This window comes from Petaurus breviceps, unplaced genomic scaffold (genome assembly GCF_028583685.1).
Source record: "Petaurus breviceps papuanus isolate PSGF00001 unplaced genomic scaffold, PetGlider_PUasm1.0 179, whole genome shotgun sequence".
NCBI lineage: Eukaryota > Metazoa > Chordata > Mammalia > Diprotodontia > Petauridae > Petaurus > Petaurus breviceps.
The window spans coordinates 9,113,558-9,135,418 of NW_027185779.1; the positions used below are offsets into that span (position 1 = coordinate 9,113,558).

Consider the following 21,861-nt stretch of genomic DNA (forward strand, 5'->3'; position numbering starts at 1 on the left):
CCTCGGTGGTTCTCCTGTCTTCTTCTTCGTATGGGGAGAGCTTCTACATTAGAAGACTGCTCATCTAACCTTGCTCCATTCTCCTCACACACATTCTCCTGGAAGCTGTCAGGGCAACTCTGCCCAGCCTGTACAAAAGCTGCATGCACATTCGTTCTGCTAGTTTTTTGCTTCCTTTTAGCTACATGAACAGTAGCTTGCTCCCGCACCACATGAGTCCTTCCAGTTTGCTCTTCTGAGTGCTGTGACACAGAAGAATCCTCAGGCAAACCAGCTGACTCCCTAGCCATCCGAGCTCTTTCCTTCAGCAGCTTATCCGTACTTTTACACATAAGGCGATAACTTGTTAGCAGCACCCAGGCTCTCCTGCACACTCTGCCAGTTCTTTGCCTGGTTCTATGGGTATTGCTTTCAAACATCTTTCCACATCTCCAGGTTCTCCCTCTTTTAGCTTTGGTTCCCAGTTTTCACAGGGCCCTGTGCTTTTAGCCCATTCTCTGGCTAGAGAGGAATAAGGCAAATCCTCCCATCCTGGAATAGCCATTTCTCCCTCTAAAGCCCCACTGCTTCCAAATAGAGGCCTGACATTTTGTGATCCCATCCTGGTCGCCAAATGTATCAGCAATGCCATATTCACAATGCCTATGGAGATTACAAATATGCTGATATAATTATCCATCACAAAATACATCATGCTTGCCATATGGGGGAATAAACTAGAAAATTTATTAAGATACCAAAAGACTGAGTCCCAAAACCAGAACGTGAAAGCTATCAGAGTAGTTATGACATTGGCACAGGTAGATAAAGTAGAAAGCACCCACATTTTCAAGCCTTTAAAACAGAACAGGCTACCTCAGGCAAAGGTCCTCCTCTCCCCACTCACAGCAACCACCCAGCGTCCGGGAAGCGCGCTCCCAGCAGCTCCGGCCCCTGGCAGTCCTCAGCAGGAGTCCTTAGCAGAAATTCTGGCTAACTCAAAAAGGGCTTCGCGCTGCCGCTGCCTCTGCTGCTGCCGCCGCCATCGCCACCACCGCCAGCCACTGCAGGAACTCTAGTTTTTCTTCCGCTTCCTCTTGCTCCGCCCCTTCCTGCTACGTCAGCAAGTCCAATGGGGCATGGAAGATCTTTAAATCCCATAACCCTTACACAAGGTTATAATGGTTTTTCTAAGAAACAGCCACTACCACCACCACAACAGTAATATGCAAATATTATCTCATTTGATCCTCTCAATGACCCTGGGAAGTAGGTACTATTATTCCCACTTTACAGTTGAGGAAATTGAAGAAAACATAGGTTAAGTGACCTATCCAAGGTCAAGCAAGCTTACAAATATCTGAGGCTGGATTTGAATTAGGGTATTCCTGACTCCAGGTCTAGCATTCTGTCTACTATACCAGTGGTGTCAAACTCAAATAAACATGATTTCTCTACACATAAGGATCCCTTGCAGTCTGCTTATTGACTTAGTGTTAAAATGTAATGTTAACTATGTTTTATTGCATTTTTATTTATTTTGTTAACTATTTTCCATTTACAATTTAATCTGTTTCAAGCCACATTTGGGAGTGTTTCCAGACATGTTTGATGCCTCTACACTACACGACCTTTCCCTGCCAAGCTCCACTTAATGGCTGTATTTTGGGCCCTCCTGGCTTAGAGTGAATGTTAGTGGTAACTGTTTCTCTTTGGAATAGCAGCCCTGAAGGTCTTCCTCTCCCAGTTTGATTTTTTCTTCTTTTTTTCTAATTAAAGAAGCTAATTAACCCTTGACTCACTTCTTAAAGAGGCTTGTTCACTGAATGGGCCTTATACTTGAAAAGGCCTTAGCCTAAAAGGGCCAGGGTCTCCTATTGCATCCTGTGCCATCTCCGGTCATCCTGAAGAATAACTGGCCACTGGATCCAGATGACTCTGGAGGAGAAAGTGAGGCTGGTGATGTTGCACAGTCCTTCACTCAAATCAAAGTCAACTGCAAGTCATGTCATAATTTCTTTGATACCATGGTCTTCTTTGAAAAAATGAATGACAAACACAACTACACCACCTCTAACACTGTTTTTTCAAAGGTCAAGAATGACCTTCTCATTGTCAAATTCAGTACCTTTCTCCAATACTTATTCTCCTTGACTTTTTTTTAGCAGCCTTTGACACTGGTGTTTATATTGCCCCTCTTATCTGCCTCTCCCTTTTGAAAATCTAGGCTTCCTTAGTTTTTGTTGATTTATTTGTTGATTTTTTTCTCCTTTTACTTGACTGATAATTCTCTGTCCCCTTTAGCTAGCCACTGACAGAGCACTGGACTTGGAGTCAGAGTATCTGGGTTCATATCCCAACTTTGGCCCTACCCTTGTAAAACCTTGAACTAGTCATTTAACTCTTGTTGGATTCAATTTCATCATCTATAAAATGGAGTTGGACCAAGTGTCTTTGAAAGTCCTTTCCAGCTTGGAGTAGATCATTCTGTGATTGTCTTTTCTTATATAAAAATGTGGCTATTCCACAAAATCCATTCTTCATACTCCTGCTTTCCTGTCTCTATTCTTTTTCCCTAAAAGATTACTTACCTTACTTCACGAGTACCTCAGTGTAGCTTATCTATATGTGAAGTGTCAAGTTTACTATGAGAGAACATGAGATCATTATGCACAACAGACAAGTATAATGTGAATTAATTTGGATTTAGCAGACTGTATATCTGTGTATCTATTCTACATTTATGAATCAAGGACCTTGTCCCCAAAACTTAATTGCCTCTATTTAATTCCTAATAATTTCTGGGTCAGGATTCTCTTTATTCTAGCTTCCTTCACAATTGGACATGTAGGTTTGTTGATTATTCATAGTCATTAAATCTCATTCTCCTCATCTCTAAAATAAGACTTGCCCCAGTGACCCCTGATGTTCCATCTGGCCCTCAGACTATGACTGGGTGATTTGTCATGATGAAGAATGTTCTTCAATAACATCTCAAGGCTCACTGTAGAATCACAGGATCTTAGAGAGAGAAAGGAGGCCAATGTTCATCTAATACCCCATGTAGCTGAGCAGGAATCTCTTCTTCCCAGCAAGTAGTCATACTACCTCCTCTTTAAGACCTCCATTTAGGGGAAACTTTCTGCTTCCAGAGTTAGCTCATTCCACTTGGGGATGGCTTTCTTAAGGTTTTTTTCCCCTTCATACTATCTTAGATCTGCCTCTCTACAACTTCCATCCATTGTACCTACTTCTACCCTCATGCCATTCTCACATAACAACGTTTCAAATATTTATATAGAGTTATGATTCTTGCCCTTCCCCTCCATCAATTATATATATATGTGTGTGTGTGTATTATATGTATATATATGCATATATATACATGTAGAAGGTGTACATATACACACATCTTATCCTAGAGGCATGCAGTTGGCACAGTGGACAAAACACTGAAGTCAGAAAGACCTGAGTTCAAATCCAGCCTCAGAATTTACTAGCTGTGTGACTCTAGGTAAGCTATTTAACCTCTGTCTGCTTCAGTTTTATTATTGTAAAATAGGGATAATAATAACACCTATCTTCCAGGATTGTTGTGAGGATCAAATGAGATAATACTTGCAAGTCACTGTGCAAGTCTTAAAATGTTATGTAAGTGCTAGTTATTATTATTGTTCATAATAACTATTAATTATTCTTTGTTTCAGTCAGTCTTCATATGGTATGTTCTCTATTATCTTGGTCACCCTTGGAACACAAATCCAGCTTGTCATTATCCTTCCTTAAAAGTCATGTATGTAAACTGAGCAAAAAGCTCCAAATGTGACCTGAGAGTATAGCAGAACTATTACCTCTCTCATTCTGAATGTTGTTTCTGTTGATGATAAATAACAGAAGAATTTTTTCCTTGTAATCCCTGATGCAGAACTCAAGCAGCGTTGTTTTGCTTATGGCTGTGTGACAACAATGAATTTGACCTAATGTTAGGTCACTATTGGAACCACTAAAGTTCTTAAGATAAAAAGGCTCATTTTGACCTCAGTTCTATTTCTTTGGCGAAGTAAAATCTTTGGGAAGCATCAGTATTTGCTGATGGCTTTGCAGTTTTAAATATCCAGAGTGACATGCACACAAACACAAACTAATGATGATTTAAGCAAAAAGTTTGATAGCTCAAAAAAATTCTTCTGTAGATATTCATAAAGCCATCCCTTTTTCCCTCTACAACAGTATACTGGTACGGTTTTGATTATTTCTTAAAGATAATGTCATTATTTTACCAATATTTTTATTTATTATTTATTTATTATTTATTTTTTATTATTTCTTAAAGAAGTCATTATTTTACCAATTATTTTTTAAAAATCATTAATAAGCCCTGACTAGCCAATTAATGTTTAAGTTATAATCACAAGCCAATATGCTAATTAAAAGAACACTGAGAGAAGCTTGGGGTATTTTAATACCTTGCTGAGAAATGCCAATGGAATGAAAGTGTTTAAATATTTGGCACCATTTCAAAAAAGAATGTTTATGGCATTCTAATCACATGCTAAACATGTGAGGAGAGGCTTGTGTTCTTAATTCCTTTGAGCAAGATTTTGTTCATATCATATGATTATTCATTGCTGGTATGAATATTTCTCTAGTAGATCTTTTAAAATTTTAGAATAAAACAGTATACAAATGAAGAAAATATACATTCTTTCCTCAGAATCCTCTTTCTTCAAAGACAAATTGAAAACATAGTGAAATTATTTTCAGGATCCCAGAGGAACACAGTTATCTCCATGCTTTTCAAAATCCCTATAATGCCTAACACAGTGTTACATAAATAAGGAGCATTTACTTCACAAAATCACATTATGTGAAAGTTACAAGTATTGAAGAAAAAAACTGTATAATAGTACATGTTTTTCTTATTTTTTTTTAAAGCAATCGGGGTTAAGTAACTTGCTCGAGGTTACATGGCCAGTTATTTCTGGGTGTGGTGCTGAGTATCGGAGCCTGGGATTCGATCCAGGTCATCCCGACACTGGAGCCGGTGCTGTTACTCGCTGTGCTACCTGGCCACCCCAATAGTATGCTCTTTACTGTAGTCAGAATCCAAGCATTTCTAGATTAGAGGGAGGAATATCCAAAGTGACTAAGTGCCCGCATGACCTTGGATATAGTGCCACACAAGACAATTTCACAATGTGATAAAACATCACTGTACAACTGAGAGTAAGGTAAATATTAACATTTTTTCTTCATTGAACAGAAAAGTAATCACTTAATCTTTTGGTCATGCCCTTGGAAAATCATTTTTTTAAAACCACTCACTTCCTCTATGACTAATCCCTTAATGAGCTCTTCCTGGAAAGCTGCTCATAGGTGACCTAAAGTAATTAAAGAGACTCATTTCTTTTATTTGGTGGATCATTGTCCTTATCCCTTCAGAGTTCTGGGAAAGAGTCTACTCGTCTTGTGTTTGAGACAAACAGAAGTTAAATGACTTGCTCAGGGTCATCATATAGCTAATAAGTCCCCTAGATCAAATTTGAACTCAGATCTTCCTGACGCCAGCTTTAGAGCTCTATGCATGGTGCCTCCTAGCAAACTCTTAGATTCACCCCAGTGTTCTAGCTTTTCAATATTCTTTTGGATCCTGATTACCATGCCTTGTGAGCTCTCACAGCTTTTTGTCTTCTGCAAATTCAATAAGCATGACAGCGTGGCTTTTTTAAAGTCACCAATAAAAATGCTAAGAAGCACAGAGTCTCTGAGGTATTTCACTGTAGACCTCTTGCCAGATTGATTGACATTGAACCATTAAAAGCTTACTCTCTGAATCTAGTAATCTTCCCAGCTCTACATCAGTTTGTTATTTTCTTGTTTGTTATTTCTATAATTTGTTGAGCCACTTGTTTTTATGATTAGAATATTTAATCTCCAATTAATTTTTAATCTTTCTTTCCATTGTCTATTATTGAATGTGATTTTTATTACATTATGACCTGAAAAGGATGCATTTACTATTTCTGCTTTTCTGCATTTGGTTGTGAGGTTTTTATGTCCTAATACATGGTCAATTTTTGTGTAGGTGCCATGTACTGCTAAGAAAAAGGTATATTCCTTTCTATTCCCATTCAGTTTTCTCCAGAGATCTATCATATCCAATTTTTCCAGATTTTTATTCACCTCCTTTACTTCTTTCTTGTTTATTTTTTGCTTAGATTTATCTAGTTATGGAAGGGAAAGTTGAGATCCTGCACTAGCATAATTTTATTATCTATTTCCACCTGTAATTCATTCAACTTCTTCAAAATTTAGATTATATACCATTTGGTGCCTATACGTTTAGTATTGATATGATTTCATTGTCTATGGAAACTTTCAGCAAAGTATAGTTTCCATCCTTATCTGTTTTAATTAGGTCTGCTTTTTGCTTTTTCTTTGTCTGAGATCATGATTGCTACCCTGCTTTCTTCAACTGAAGCATAATAGAATTCCACTTTTCAGTCTTTTACCTTTACACTGTGTGTATCTCTGTGCTTCAAATGCATTTCTTGTAAACAACATATTGTGGGATTCTGGTTTTTAATCCATTCTGCTATCCACTTTCATTTCATGAGTAAGTTCATCCCATTCAGTCCTCTTGTACTCCCTTTTATTTTCCCCATGCCTTTTTACTTCCTTAGATGGTAAGATAGATTTCTATATCCAACTGAGAGTGTGTTATTCCCTCTTTGAGCCAATTTTGATGAGAGTAAGGTTTAAGCTTTGCCTGCCACCCCCTCTCATCCTCCCTTCCATTATAATAGCTCTTTCATGCCTCCTTTATGAGGCATAATTTACCCCATTCAGTCTCACCCCTCCTTCTAGTGCAATTTTCTTTCTCACGCCTTTATTTTGGGGGGGGGTGTATCATCCCATCAAAGTCACCTTATATCCGTACTCTCTGTCTACATATACTCCTTCTAATTGCTCTTATAGCAATAAAGAGTTACAAATATTAACTTGCTATATAGAAATATAAACAGTTTAGCTTAACTTAATTTCTTATGTTTTCTCTTGTTTCTTTTTTTACATTTTAATGTTTCCCTTGAGTCTTGTATTTGGAGGTCAAATTTTTTATTCAGCTCTAGTCTTTCTATTAGAAATGCTTAAAAGTCCTCTATTTCATTAAATGTCCACTTCCCCCCCCCAACCCCCACCCCGAAAATTATATTGAGTTTTGCTGGGCGATGCTTGATTGTAACCCTGACTCCTTTGCCTTCTGGTATATCGTATTCCAAGCCCTCCAGTTCTAAAATGTGGAAGCTGCCAAATCCTATGTAATCCTGACTGTAACTCCATGATATTTGAATTGTTTCTTTTTGGCTGCTTACAATATTTTCTCCTTGATCTCTGAGTTCTGGACTTTGGCTATGATGTTCCTGGGAGTTTTCATTTTGGGATCTCTTTCAACTGGTGACCAATGGATTCTTTCAACTTCTATTTTGCCCTCTGGTTCTAATATATCAGGGCAGTTTTCTTTGATAATTTCTTGAAAGTTTTTTTTTTAATCATGGCTTTCAGGTAGTCCAATAATTTTTATATTATCTCTCCTCGATCCATTTTCTAGATCAGTTGTTTTTCTAGTGAGAAATTTCATATTTTCTTCTATTTTTTTTTACTTTTTAAATTTTGTCTCATCATATACTGATGTCTCATAGAGTCATTAGTTTCCATTTGTCCAATTCTAATTTTTAAAGAATTATTTTCTTCAGTGAGTTTTTGTACTTCTTTTTCCATTTGACCAGTTCTATTTTTGGGGGATTTTTCCTCAGTGAATTTTCATGTATCTCTTCTCATGCTATTGACTCTTTTTTAATGATTTTCTTGCATTAATATAATTTCTTTTCCCAGTTTTTCTTCTATTTCTCCAGTTTGCTTTTTAAAATCTTTTTTAAGCTCTTTCAGGAATTCTTATGGGGCCTGAAACCAAATTGCCATTTTCCTTTGGGGCTCATATGTAGCTATTTAACACTACTGTCCTCTTCTAAGTTTATGCCTTCATACTCCCTATCACCATAGTAACTCTTCATAGTCAAATCTTTTTTTTTTGTTTTTGCACATTTTTTCTGCCTTTTTTTGTGACTTGGTATTTTTATGTGAGAGTTGGGCTCTGTTCCTATACTGTCTCAAGCTTTTTATTCTGGTCTTATAGTCTTATTGCTGGCTTTTACTGGACTTTGTGGCTTAACTGCTTGTTTTCTTCGGGGTAGGCTTCTCTTCTGCCTCAGACTGGGGTGTAGAGCTTCCCAGTTGGCCTCCCATGGGTGTGCGGTTTAGCTATTGGCCTGCTTCAGGGGAAGGACCTTGCTGCTGGGTTGTTATGGAAACATGATTTCTGCTGGTAGGCCCCAGGGTGAGGGGTGAGGTCTCCCTGTTGACCAGTCCCAGGACAGGTCTTCACTACCAGTAAGCAATGTGGTACAGGCTTTCCCAGTGACTTGTACTGGGGATGAAGTTGCTGGGGTGGGTCCTTGCTGCCTGCACAGACTGCTCACCTGCTTGGGGGCTACTGGAGGGTTTGCAGGGGAGCAGGGCCTCTCTGGTGGGTTGCCCCAGACTTGGAGCCTTGCTGCAGGCCCCCTGAAGTGAGGCGGCTGCAGCTGCTGCTCTTGGACCTTGTTCCTCTCCAGCCCCAGTGAGACAGACTTTCCCACTTAGTTGGTAAACTGTTTCCCTGCTCCTAAACCAATTCTGAGGCAGTTTTCTAGTTGTTTGGAGGGGAATTTGGAAGGGCTTCAGAGGATTCCTTCCTCTGTCATCTTGGGACTGGAAGTCTTTGTAGGGCTTCTAATTCACCCTCAGAGGAGTACAAAAATGTGATTTCCCCTTCATCCACATTTTGATCAGATCCTCTCCATATGAACTCTCATATAGCCCTAACAAGCCATATTCTGCCAGTGGAGAAGCACTTCTTGAAGTCTACTGGGTTAAATTGGCATTGTTCTTTCCCTCTGTTTACCAGGGAATCCAGCTAATTGCCCTGTTTCCAAAAAATACTTATGATGTATTGTTGTAGTTGAGCCCTGACTATTCTCCTGTACTATTTTTAGCCTGGAAGATTTTGTAATATCTAAATTAATTTGTATGAGATGGTAATTGGTAAAAGACACTAATTGACATAAGACTCCAAGATAGCTTAGCTGTACTCTTTCACTTAGGGTTTCAGACAGAATTCATGCATATCATTCTTTATTCCACTTAAGACCTTCCTGAGCTTTGGATAGAGGGTCAGGCAGTGAACTTTCTTTATCTGACCTCTAAGCTTAGGAAGTACTAGTTGTGAATTTTCTCATCTCTCTCCTCCCAGATTCCAAAGAACGTTCACTCCAACATCAGAAATGAGGCAGTCAAGCCTCTATCATCTTTCCTAGTAATTTTACATGCAAGCATGAGAAATGCCACATGTTGACTCTGCTGAACCTTCTGTTCAGACTTGAGTCTTCAGCAGGCTCAATAGTAAATGGCTAAAATCCTTCAGGTCTCTTTCATTATACCTCTAAACTTGACTCTTGCTGAAACTGATGTCTCCTTGAGTAACTTACTCTCAAGTTTCAACTTTGATCCAAGTTGACACTGGTAGGAGAGCTCCCACAAAGGAAAGCTCTTATAGTACTTTGGTTTTATTTTCCACCACTTCAGCAAGCCTCTGCCTATTGGGTAAGATGATTTTTCTCTACCAAGATGTTGCTCACATTTTTCCTATCTTCTTCAGAGTTAAAAGTCTATATACATAATCTCCAAAGACTTGCTAGTACTTGACCTCTCCTTCATGTCCCCAATAAGCTCATTATTAGGATACTCTCATCATCCCATAGGATCAACCTTGGTACTCTACTTCATCACTACTCTGATTTCTCTGATTAGAGGATGAGGTTGTGAATTCTGAACCTCCGTTTAAGGAAAGAGCTCAGCTCAGACATCTTCTCATGTGTCACCTGGCTGTACTACCCTAGGACTTCTCTGACTTCTCCACCATGCCCTTAATGCTGATCCCTTGACCCCCTCCCTTTGTGTTCAGCTTCCTTTTGTGTTTTGTCTTAACTCATTAGATTGTAATCTCCTTGAGGGCAAAGGCTTTCTTTCTTTTTTTTTTTTTTGTTTTTACATCTCCTGTTCTTAGCACAGTACCTGGAATGTAGTAGGTGCTTAATAAATGTTTAGTGACTAACTGGCATACTTTCCAAATAAACAGAACTAGTTGATAGCCCTTTCTTTTAAATACACTAACCATATCTCACACTTCCTATACATATTTCTGCCATACTAGATCACTGAAATATATTTTGCACCAATTCAAGAATTCTCCTTACCTAAATATAAAATTATATATGTATATATGTACATATATATATATAATGTAAGTACTACCGTATAGTACTTTCATGGCCAAAGAATAAATGATCCTCTTCCTGTTCCCCTCCTGTTTTTCCTTCCTCCCCATAGAGACACATATCATCAAGCTAGATATCAATATCATATCAGTATCAATGAGAGTAGCTAAAATACATAGACCCTACATGGCATCAACGACTTTTTCTCATACCTAGTATGGGATCAGTTAATGTCAGCTATAGTACGCTTTTGCATAGCTACCACTTTTGCCATTCTCTCATCCTTCGGTTGCTCTCACTGATACTTATCTAAGAAAAATCAAAACAGAGATGATTAGTCTAATCCAACAGCAAATAAGAGATTTGGATTTCTGGACCAAGGCTTAAAATATAGAAATGATGAGCCCTCAATTAGGGATAGAGTTCACCTAAAAAGGAAGTTAAAGATGTATTTACATGGAATCTTGCAGGTTTATTTTTTTAAAAGGGGTTTAAGCTGAAAAGGAAGAGGAGGAAGAGAGGTGTGTATATGTCTATCTTCTTTTTTTCTTTATTTTCTCATTCTCCCCCCTCTCATTCCTATTATCTTCCTCTTCCTCCTTCCCCATAGAGATGTATTATCAAACTCTATAAAAGATAGGCTTGTGAGGACATAGGACATCCAGGAACCAGAGAAGAAAACAGAAAAACATTTGAGTGAAAGTCAACTGAAATAGAAGCAATATTATTATTTGAGTAAACTCCCAACCAATAGATGAAGAATTCAGGACATTGATCTTAAGCAAGGAATGGAGGTATGATTCAGTAATGACAGAAGAATTAATTTATTTGAAAATCTGCTAGAGTTCTTGCCACCCAAAAATGTGTCTAATGTTATATTGAAAGGTTTATAATGTTGTATATGTTATCAGATAGAGTTGACATAATAGCTTGTTTTGCTTAATTGTCTTCTTTTGTTATAAGGGGGAGATTTTAGAGGGTTCAGATGAGGGTTGGAGTGGGTGTTTATAGAAACTGATAGGGACAGAAAAAGGCAACAATAAAGCATTAAAAAATATTAGTGCCCAGTTTGATATCACCTTGACTGTGATTTATAGTCCAGATAAAAATATTTAAACCCTGGTTTACAAGAATAGATACACACACACACACACACACACACACACACAAACCAGCAACAGCCCAGCAATTTAGACACATAATGGTATTCTCATCCTAAAACCTTTGTAGTAACCAGATAAGGACTTAAAGCATTTTTTTCAATTAAAAAGCACTCGGTCATCTCCAAGATACTGCCAAGTTAAGGCAGCTTTGCAATATCATTGGTGCCTTATTTTTAAAAGGTGGGCATTTAGCAGGCTGAGACATGATACTGGAATTATGCCTTATGGAAATATGACAGATAACAATTCTTTAGAAAAGTATTACACAGTAATAATTACATCCTAGGTTGCAGTTATTGACTTGCAACTATTGAAAAATCAGGGATCTGATTACATTAAGAAAAAATTGTCAATTCTTCAAATGGATATTTTTGTAGTGTAGATTGCTGATATGTGGCCTTGAGACGGGGAAAAATTGTGTGTATGTATACATACATGCATATATATACACACATACACATATATATGGCATATACACATTTAGCATTGCCTTTATATCCCCATTTGAAACTACAGCTTCATGCTTTTCCTGCCCCTTTACAAGACAATCAAATATAGCATCAAGTTCAAAGTTCAGGTTAGTTTATTGAAGCATTGGGTACATACTTGCCATGTCAGAAAACTTCTCCAGTCTTGGTGTTTCAAGGAGGAAATGCAAAGCTTCTGTCCTGAAGACTTCTGTTGTCGGCATGTCCCTTCTGTTATTTTTTTTTGGGGGGGTGGCATGTCATTCTATCTCTAGCCCAAACTATTAGCTTTAAGCCAATATTCCAGTTTTTAGGAATTTCAATGAAAAGTTATATCCATTCAAAGATGCCGCAAAGCCCATCTTCTTCCATTAATATTCTAGCCAAAACTATAGTAGAATCCCAATTGCAGGTGAAACCCAAGGGTGATGGAAAAATGTATAGTGTATGTGCATGGAATGTGGCTCATTGCCAGTGAGACTTGTGCTCAATAAGTAGATGTGAAATAGATCATCCAGTATGTGTGTGATTGAAAAAGGAAATTATCCAGTCATATAGTGAAATAGGAGAGTATAATATTCCAATACTGCATTAGTTCCATAAAATATTAAAAATATTTAAGAAATTCAAATTAATAAAATAACTGTGCTTTGACATCCTTTCTCTGCAATTACCCTTCCTCTTTTTTTGTCTCTTTTTTCTTAACCTGTCTAGTTCTGTCTTGTGAGAAATCCTACCTTAACCTTATCTATTCTAGTTATTCTCCTATATTTCTTCTTTCTTCTTTTCACTGTCAAAATTTTTCATATATATATTCAGTACCTTCGTTTTCTTACAAGTCATTCTTGGTATAAGCCCTATATTCTGGGCACCACTATCTCCACTGTATTGAAATTTCTTTCTCCAGGGTTAGAATTGACCTAATTGCTAAATCAAATGCCCTTTTCTCAGACCTCTCCTGTGGCCTCCACAAGTGCAGCTGTCTGTGAGTTAGTAGGTAAAGCCTACAGCATTACCTAAAACACATAGGGAGAGATTAAGTAACTTGCTCAGAACCACAGAGAGGTAGAGGTGGGATTTGAACCCATGTCTTCCTGATTCCAAACTCAGCAGGGATAAATCCTTTAATCTCCATGACTTAAGCAGCATCCTAGGATTTAATCTTCTAAGTAATAGCAAAATTATAAACCTTAATGTTCTGGGAGCTTTCCTGACAACGCTAATGGCTCCTTTATTTTTTGAAACTTTCTCTTCTTAACTTCTGTCATGTTACACTAGTCTTCCATTTCTGTGCCCTTATACAAACTGCTTTTCTTCCATCTATTTCTTTAATGTGAGCATTTCTAAGACTCATTGTTCGGTCCTTACACAGTCTTTCTCAGAAATATCAACCACTTCCCACCTTTTCAACTGTTATCTTCCTAGAGATGATTTCCAAATCTCTATCTTCTATCCTGATCTTCATTCTCACATGTATGAGGGCATACTTGAAATTTCTAGTTGAATTTCCTCTTTGTTCCTCAAAATTCAATATAGCTCAAGCTGAACTCACCATCTTCCTTGTCAAACTAGCTCCCTCTTCTGACTTCCCTCATGATGGTACTATGGTAGTATGGGCACATAAAAGCACAAGAATCTGAGGGTTATTTACTACTAGAATAGTCCTTTGTATCATAAAACCTCTGGGGGCATTGTTTTATGACAGCATGGTATAAGAGTTGGTCTTCATAAGGATGACTTTGAGTCCTCTGAACAATGTTGTCATATCTTCTGTTTAAGGAGTCAGTAAAGTTAATTTTAATTATTTTTTTATTTAGCAAAGTTTATTTTAAAAGAAGGACATTGATGATGAGAAGTATGCCCAGAGGAGCATAATAAGCAAGAGGGTAAAAGACCTCAAGTTCATACTGTAAGATTGGTTAAAGGAACTGGGAATGCTTTACCTGGAGAAGAGCTGACTCAAGGTGGGCATGATAGCTCTCTTCAATTACATGAAAGAAAAAGTAGAATCATAACACTCTTTTTATAGCAGCAAAGAGCTGAAAACAAAGTAGACATCCGTCCTTCGGGGAATAGCTAAACAAATTTTGCTAAATGGATGTAATGGAGTATTTCTGTATTATGAGAAACAATTAATATGAAGAATTCAGAAAAGATTTATATGAAGTAGTGTCAAGAGAAATAAGCAGAACCAGGAAAATAATACACAGTGACAGCCACAATAATGTAAATTGAAAGAACAGCAAAAGCAACAACCCCTCCCTCTCCAAACTGCAGACCATAGAATCATAATGACTGAGATTGGCCTGAAAGAGGAAATGAGAAAATGAATGCTTCCTTAGTGAGAAGGACGAATGAAGAATCATGTGCTTCCATTCAAATGTAATCTTAAGAGCAGGAACTGTTACTATTTTTCTTTTCTTTTTTTAAACTGTATGCTTATTGCTTAACACTGTGCCAGGCTTATAGTATTTTAAGTGCTTAATGAATGTTTATACATTGGTGTATATACTGTCAGCTTAGGTTGATAAATTAATTTGTTTTACTAAACTGTTTTTCTATTTCTTAATCTTTGTTACAAGCACTTTGGGTGGGGGAGGGAGAGAGGTATCTTTGGAAATGAAAGTGGCAAAAAATATCAATAGCAATTTAAGGAGAACAAAAGAATGTGATTTGTTCTGCATGCCACTTGGTAGAAGAAGTAGGAGCAATGGGGGGAAGATACAGATGGGTGAATTTAGGTCTGAAGCTATGAAAAAAAGATTCTTCATAATTAGAGTCATCTAAGAGTGCAGTTGGGATGCCTTTTGAGGTTGCAACACAATCCCTCCCCACCAACTTCAGTGGAGGTCTTAAAACAAAGTTTGCATCATGAGTGGTCCTTCACATTGAAGAAGAGGTGGTGTGCGTGTGTGTGTGTGCACGCTCGCGTGTGTTTTCAGGTACCGGTCACGTTAGATGGCTTTAGAGTTCTCTTCCAGTTCTAAGATTCTGAATTTAGTCACCAGGCAGCACTGATGCCCAGGTGCCATACCCATACAAGGGAGCATTCAAAGAAAATACCAAGCCATCTTTGTTTCTCCAAGAACTGTTTACAACTGTTTATAGCTGTCCTCTGTCCTTTTGTGGGTGGTAGTGCATATTTCTTTAGTCTAAGGATGAGGTCTGTATAAATGTATCCAATTATTAATTAGTACTCGTTTCTACTTCCTCAGATGACCATATATATGTTTACCTAATTACATGTTATATCCTCCCAATTAAGTTTCTTGACTTTTTCCCCCTTTGTTTCCTTGCTGCCTACTTGAGTGCCTTACACACAGTAGGCACTTGATAAGTGCTTATTGGATTGGGTACATGGATATAGGTGAAAGGCATATATGAAAGATAAATTAAAAGAAGAGTTTTAACCTAGATATTAAATATCTTTTGTTGTTATACGCACACAGTTCCTCAGTGGGTAGTGCACTTCCGCGAAGACGTTGCTGTGCATATATTACCATTGGAATGATATGTATTTTCATTGGAGTCGGATTAACTGTAAGTGTTAAATTAATAGTGAGATTAATAAAGTTCTCTATTTTTAGCTCTACAACATAGTGGTAGCTGTATGGTATTTCAAGAAGAGTTCTGGTCTTAGAAATCTGGGTTTAAATTTGTCCTTAACTACTTGTGTGACCTTAGCAAGTCACTTCACTTCTTGGACTTCAGTTTCTTCATTTGTAAAACAAGGAGCTGGACTAGATGACCCCTAAAGTCATTTCCATCTCAGTCCTTTGACCTACCCATCATCTCATAAACTTTACTGTGGAACTAATAGAAGTCAGTTGGCTTCTATCTCTTACTAGGACTAGCTTTGCCACTATCCTATGGTTCATTCCTGCTGAGACAGGAGGACTACGGGTATGGAGTGCAGAAAATCATTTTCTTTCTATCTAATACATGTTAAGAGAGAAAAATCCCATATCAGAGTGGGGAGGATTTATTCTGAGAAAAGAACAAAACTTCGTAGGTATAGAGAGTAGGCTCAAAGACCTGAAGTAAAATAGTCCTTTTGCAACCATTTAACTTTTATTATCCTCTGTCTCTCAAGAAAAATTCACTCAATTTTGTATCATTCACTGCACTACCTGTACCCCCTCTGGTCAGATAGATAAGATTTTTTAAAAAAATTTATCTGTGTCTAATAATTTTCTTAAAGCTAGTTGCTAGCAGGTATCTTTATAAAAATGAATAAAGATCTGAGAACATCTACTTTAGGTTGACTATATTTTACTCTCATATCAAGTAAGTCTTGTTTGTGGATGGTTATTTTTTTCTATCCATTGATATATTTTTAGATGCTAAGTAAGAATATAAAAGTTTTCTAAGTAGTAATATGCAATCTTTCATCACTTAAGGTGCTATTTCTTCAAATTTTCTAACCCTAAGTTATTTTGTTTTTCTTTTCATTTTAGGTTGGTACACAAGATTTTGCCAGGCGATTTCATGCAACCTATGTTTCTTGGGCAATTGCTTATCTTTTAGGCTTGATCTGCCTTATCCGAGCTTGTTACTGGGGAGCCATAAAAGTCAGTTATCCAGAACACAGTTTTGCATAAGCTTGCTTCTAGTGATAGATTGCTGCAGGTGAGAATCTTTAGCAGTTCTGGACATTGAAAAATAATTTTCCTTGATGGATTCCATTCTAAGTACAGTAGTTCAAAATTGGGGGGAGGGTCTTTTTAAAAAAATAAATATCCATTGCACTGCATTATATGCAAAGAATTTGTTTTGCTGCTAGATTTCCAAGCTCTGAATAATAAAGCTATGTTTACATGTTTATTTACCTATCTTATAAGGTCCTTTAAAATTTTTCACTCACATTTTAAGTTTTACATCTCCTTTTCATTATTTAAAATTTTTTTGTTTCATTACTTTATGATCTAAGTGTTTAAGAGCAAAAAGTGTTAATCAGTGTTTCTAAAATCACCTCATAATCATACTTAGACTTTAATGACAGCTGTATCAAAGTGGCTTGCTTTAATATCTAAGCAATAAGCATTCTGCCTGAACTTACTGTCGCTTTTACAGAAGATCATAGTGACCTTATTCAAAGCACGATGTTTGAATCTACTCTCGAATACTGTGATGCTATGACTAGAAGGAAAACATTTGTAAACACTGTATGTTTGTTTTTCAGGTAGAAAGAAATAATATTTTGGTAGCATTGAAATAGAATGGTAAAATAATCATTTTGGCGAGAAGATGTTGGATAAATGTCTCTTCTCAAGTATCCCAGAAGTTGTTGCTTTTTTGTTTTTTTCCTGATTTTGTTGGTCTGCCCTAAAAAGCCCTGATCTAGATTCATGGACTTAATTTTAGTAATTTGTAGGGGTTCCTTTACCCAGTCTGGGGAAAGTGTTTCATATAATGTTTTGTAATACATAGCTATCTTGTAGAAAAAAAGGTAGGGTTACATTGGTTTGCTTCTTGTTATTTGACTGTGGCAAAATTTCCCTTTGGGGGCCATTCTATACTGGTCATATGGAAAGGGAGTTATTGACATTTTGTGCTAGCTAAAAGGATGAGTATACAGTTAGTCTTACCACTCCATCCTAATATAGCTGGTCAATTGAATACCCACTTTATATGAGGTGGAATGAAGCAACAAAGAAGCAACTTAGTTTTTCTAAGAATTAACAAGGGTTAAGGGACCAGCTCTCACACTGCCCATCTTTGCAATTTTGAAAACAATTTTTTTGCAAAATTGAGAGAGAATGTCCTGAGCTCTTTATAAGCTAGTAGTTTTTAAGTAATGGGGGTAGGAGTAAATTAGTTAAATATTGCAGGAATAGGAAAATATTTAAAAATATTTCTGTTCCTAATTTGGTCAAGAAGACACTCAAGATAATTTGGAATACAGAAAGTGTAAACTTAAAAGACTAAATGATGATTAATGTACAAATGCAGTAGCTCAGGATTATAATGTACCTTTTAAAGTACACTAATAAAGATAATTATTCAAAAGTTTCCCTGTTTTCCCTCCATGTAATTATTATTTTTAGTTAAGATGTATCTTTTCTGAGTGGTCTGTGTCACTTGTGATTTTATTTCACAGTCGCCCGAAGGAGCTGATTTAGGGCAAGTCCTATTAATTAGCTTTTTTTGTATTTTAGACTACATATAGAAATAAGTTATGGATAAATGAAAATAGCTTTATTTTAAAAATATACTTTGTCTCAGAAAATGTATGTCTTTATCCCTATTCACAGATGTAATTTATTCCAACAATTATTATTCATTTTTCAGAATCATATTATTTGCAAAAATATAGTAAGCTATACTCCTTAGAGGAATCTAAAAGGAACCAAGGACTGTTTATAATGGGCTCATTACATTCAATTTTGAAAAAAAATAAACTATCAACCCTCAATTATTTAATGGCTGATTATCCAGTTAGTGAATTTTCCAGCCTATTTGTCCTTCTTTTCCTTAGGCATTTCTCTAATTCCATCAGATAAAGAAATAAATTAAAATTCAGATAAATAAATTTGGTTAATTGCTAACAGTTCTTATTTGTGAAGGGGAATTTGAAATTATTTGCAAAAATGAGGTTTAGAAAGCATCTGTGGATTTAATTTATTCATGTTACCCATGTTCCATCAGCATAGGTATTTGAAAGGTTCTTTTATTCATCTAGGTCTGTCATTCATATCTTTAGAATAAGTGCTTTCAAAGAAATCACAGAAAATTACTTAAAAGGAAAAGATTAAATAAAAATGAGTTTAAGAAAAAAAGGTTCAACTATAGCAACAAATCTACCTTGATTCACTCTTCTTTCTTTTCCACAGAATATTGCCATTTCCCTACAGGAGGGCTTCAGGTATCCTGCAATTAACCAAAAACTTGGTTAATATGAAGGTTTTAGTTACTTCTTTGGGACTAAACTAATGGAAATTTTAGCAGCGTAGGATGGAACTTATTTTCCCCACTGTTTCTCATCAAGCATTTGGCTTTTAAAAAGGCCTTACAGCCTTACATATCTTTGTTAGGCCTCCTCTTTCCACTTATTCTCAACCTCCCTTAGACTTTAGAATGGCTACTCAGATGCTTGGGGATTCTGCACATGGGATCCATTGCCGGGTAGTATTTATATAAGGGAAAAGACATTTTAATAGACGGTATGCCTTTTACAGAGAGCAATGGAGTGGAATATAGGAAACCTCGGTGTCATAACGGATAGTACTGGGCCTGAAGTCAGGAAGACCTAAGTTCAAATCCAGCCTCAGACAACTACTAGTTGTGTGACCCTGGGCAAATCATTTAACCTCTGACTGCCTCAGTTTCCTCATCTGTAAAATGGGGATAATAATAGCACCTACCTCCCAGGGTTGTTGTGAGGATCAAATGAGACATTTGTGAAATGCTGAGCATACCTCCTGCCACATGGTTGGCACTAAATAAATGTTAGCTTTTATGATTCTTGTCATTATTATTGTCCTGGATTTGCCTTAAGGGCATGGTTATGGAAAAGTCTCTTCATGGAAAGGTTTGATAATCTTTAAGATACCTTCGGCTCTAACGTGATTCTAAAGGCTCATTCATGGAAATTGTTCCAACAAATAAATTATTTTTCCTTACTTCTTCCCTTGTCATTAATTGTTCCCAATGTTTTATTTCTCCATTCCTAAATTCCCTCCTCTGTCTTCTGTTGACTTTTTTCTCCCTTGACTTGATTCTCTAATCCCAGTGACACCAAAAATACAATATACATCATCAAAACTATGGGAAACAGCAAAAAGAAAATTTAAAATATGAAATTGCCTGTTTTTTTCCTCTTTCTCTGTATCCAATGCGTGATCCATTTTAGACTGTAACCTCCTTAAGGCCAGGAGTTATATCTATTCTTTTTCTATAACCATAACACCTATAGCACCATGTTCACATATACACTTAATAATTGTTATTTCCACTTTGTGTGTTTCTGCTTATGTCCTGTATCCTTTAGTCTCTCATCAGTATGATTAGGTATCATTTAATAAGTATCTATGAATATATGGTGCTGCAAAGGACAGGTATAAATCAAATTTAAAAGGCATTGTTCCTGCATCCTGAAAGCTCTAACAGTCGGTTATCATTTGGATAACCAGGATGAGTGAACTAAAGACAGGATATAAAAGACCATAGTTAATTAAAAATATTACAAACCAAGACATATTCTGATAGATTTGGGTTTGAGGGGTAGGAATGGTGAGAGAAGAGCTTAGAGAGAAGAGTTCCTTTAAATCACCATTTCATATCTCAGCAAGAATAATCTTAAGGCATCCTTGAACAAAGAGGGCTTGCTGAAATGTGTGGCGCTATGGTCTAAGCAGTGCAAAAATTATGCGACGAAGCAGGGCTAGAATAGAGCCAAGTCAAAAGTAGAGTGTGGAAGTTAATAATGGGCAGAAAATCAGAAGTAATTTTAACAGTGGAGTGAGATAAAAGATTCTAGTTCACAAATATGCAGTCTTTCAGAAGGAACCAAGTTACAAACTTCAGCTCTTGGTGGGTTAGGATAGGAAATGAGTCTGCCTGTGGCCCTAAATAGGCAAGGAACTTTGAAAAGTCTCCCCTACTGAAAAAAAGAAATCATCTCCACTAGTTGAGAGATTCTTTTAAGATCTTCTGTTTTAAAAATGCAAATGTTCCTATCAGAAATGTACATCTTAATGTGAATAATAGCCATAAAATTTTTTTTAAAGTACAAGAATTGCTAGAATCTAAAGGTTACTAGATAGGCATCAGAAAGCAGTTATTGACATGGACTACCATAAACCAAAAGAATTTCCTCCTTGTCACATCAGTCTTTACTGGAAGAACATGTAGGCAATTGTGTAACTATAATAATAATTTTCTTCCTCAGCACTTAGCTGGAATTCACTATTCTGATGTAAAGGGAATTTAAAGTGAAGAAGAAGAAAAGGTCAACTTATGAATATGGAATTCTGATGGGAGAGTACAGTTGGGCACTTAGTGGGGGACTTTGGCAATGAAAACCATATGAAGGAAGTGCTTTCTTGAGAAGGAAAAAGAGTGAATAAATAGATGGAGGAATGGACTCAGGAGATGAGAAAAGTAGTGAATGTGGAGTTTCCTAGGCAACTCTTAAGTATCAAAATGACCTGGTTATATCCTGACCCAGATAATATTTCTGATTCTCAGGACTGATTAGAACCAACTTCAATTTGTTCAAAATACTGGCAGAGTATCACAGATCCCAAGCTGGAGGTTAGCATCTGAACACCCAATCTATGATACAAACATAGATATGTACAAGCAGAGAAGGCATTCTGGGCATAGAGAATAAAAGAAGTAAACCAACCTTCCAGCTCAAGGAGGTGCAGAGAAGTTTAACTTAGGAACCTCTTGAATGGCTGAGGAATATGAAGATCATCTGAAAAGAAAATGTGTCTTGAGAATCGGTTTGTTTTCACTTTGGGATGCAGGCTGTGCCAAAGGAGTAGCACACAGAATTTAACTCAACAATTCCCTATTTGGGGATAACTGTCTCTGAAAGTTGCCTTATGAAGGATGGAGGACTACAGGATCTTGATCTTATTCAATGGTACCATGAAGTGCTAGAATCCCCATATCTCTCCCATAGTTGTAGTAATAGAAGAGTGAGAAGATCTGCATGTGTATGGATACTAGACTTCGAGAAAGAACTAAGGTAAATCGGTAACTTTTATGCTTAAAAGTACAAGATATACTAGATTGTCTGATAAACAACCATTAGTTTTCAGTGTTGGACTTGTAGAGTAAATGTGATCAAGTCTCCATGGCAGAAAAAGGTAAGGAAAAGGAGTCTTTAATTTGTCCTGTGGGATTCTACCATTTTAATGCATGTTGCAA

The 21,861-nt window shown here is 36.8% G+C and overlaps 1 protein-coding gene across 1 annotated transcript in view; it reads left to right on the plus strand.

Annotated features, from left to right (window-relative positions):
* The window catches only part of PIP4P2 (phosphatidylinositol-4,5-bisphosphate 4-phosphatase 2), an 85,097-nt gene extending 67,057 nt beyond the window's left edge, over positions 1-18,040 (plus strand). The window contains exons 6-7 of the mRNA XM_069086670.1: positions 15,432-15,522; positions 16,440-18,040. Coding sequence (XP_068942771.1) covers positions 15,432-15,522; positions 16,440-16,583 — 235 coding nt within the window. The 3' untranslated portion in view covers positions 16,584-18,040. The remainder of the gene's footprint in view (positions 1-15,431; positions 15,523-16,439) is intronic.
* The last annotated feature ends 3,821 nt before the right edge of the window (positions 18,041-21,861 follow it).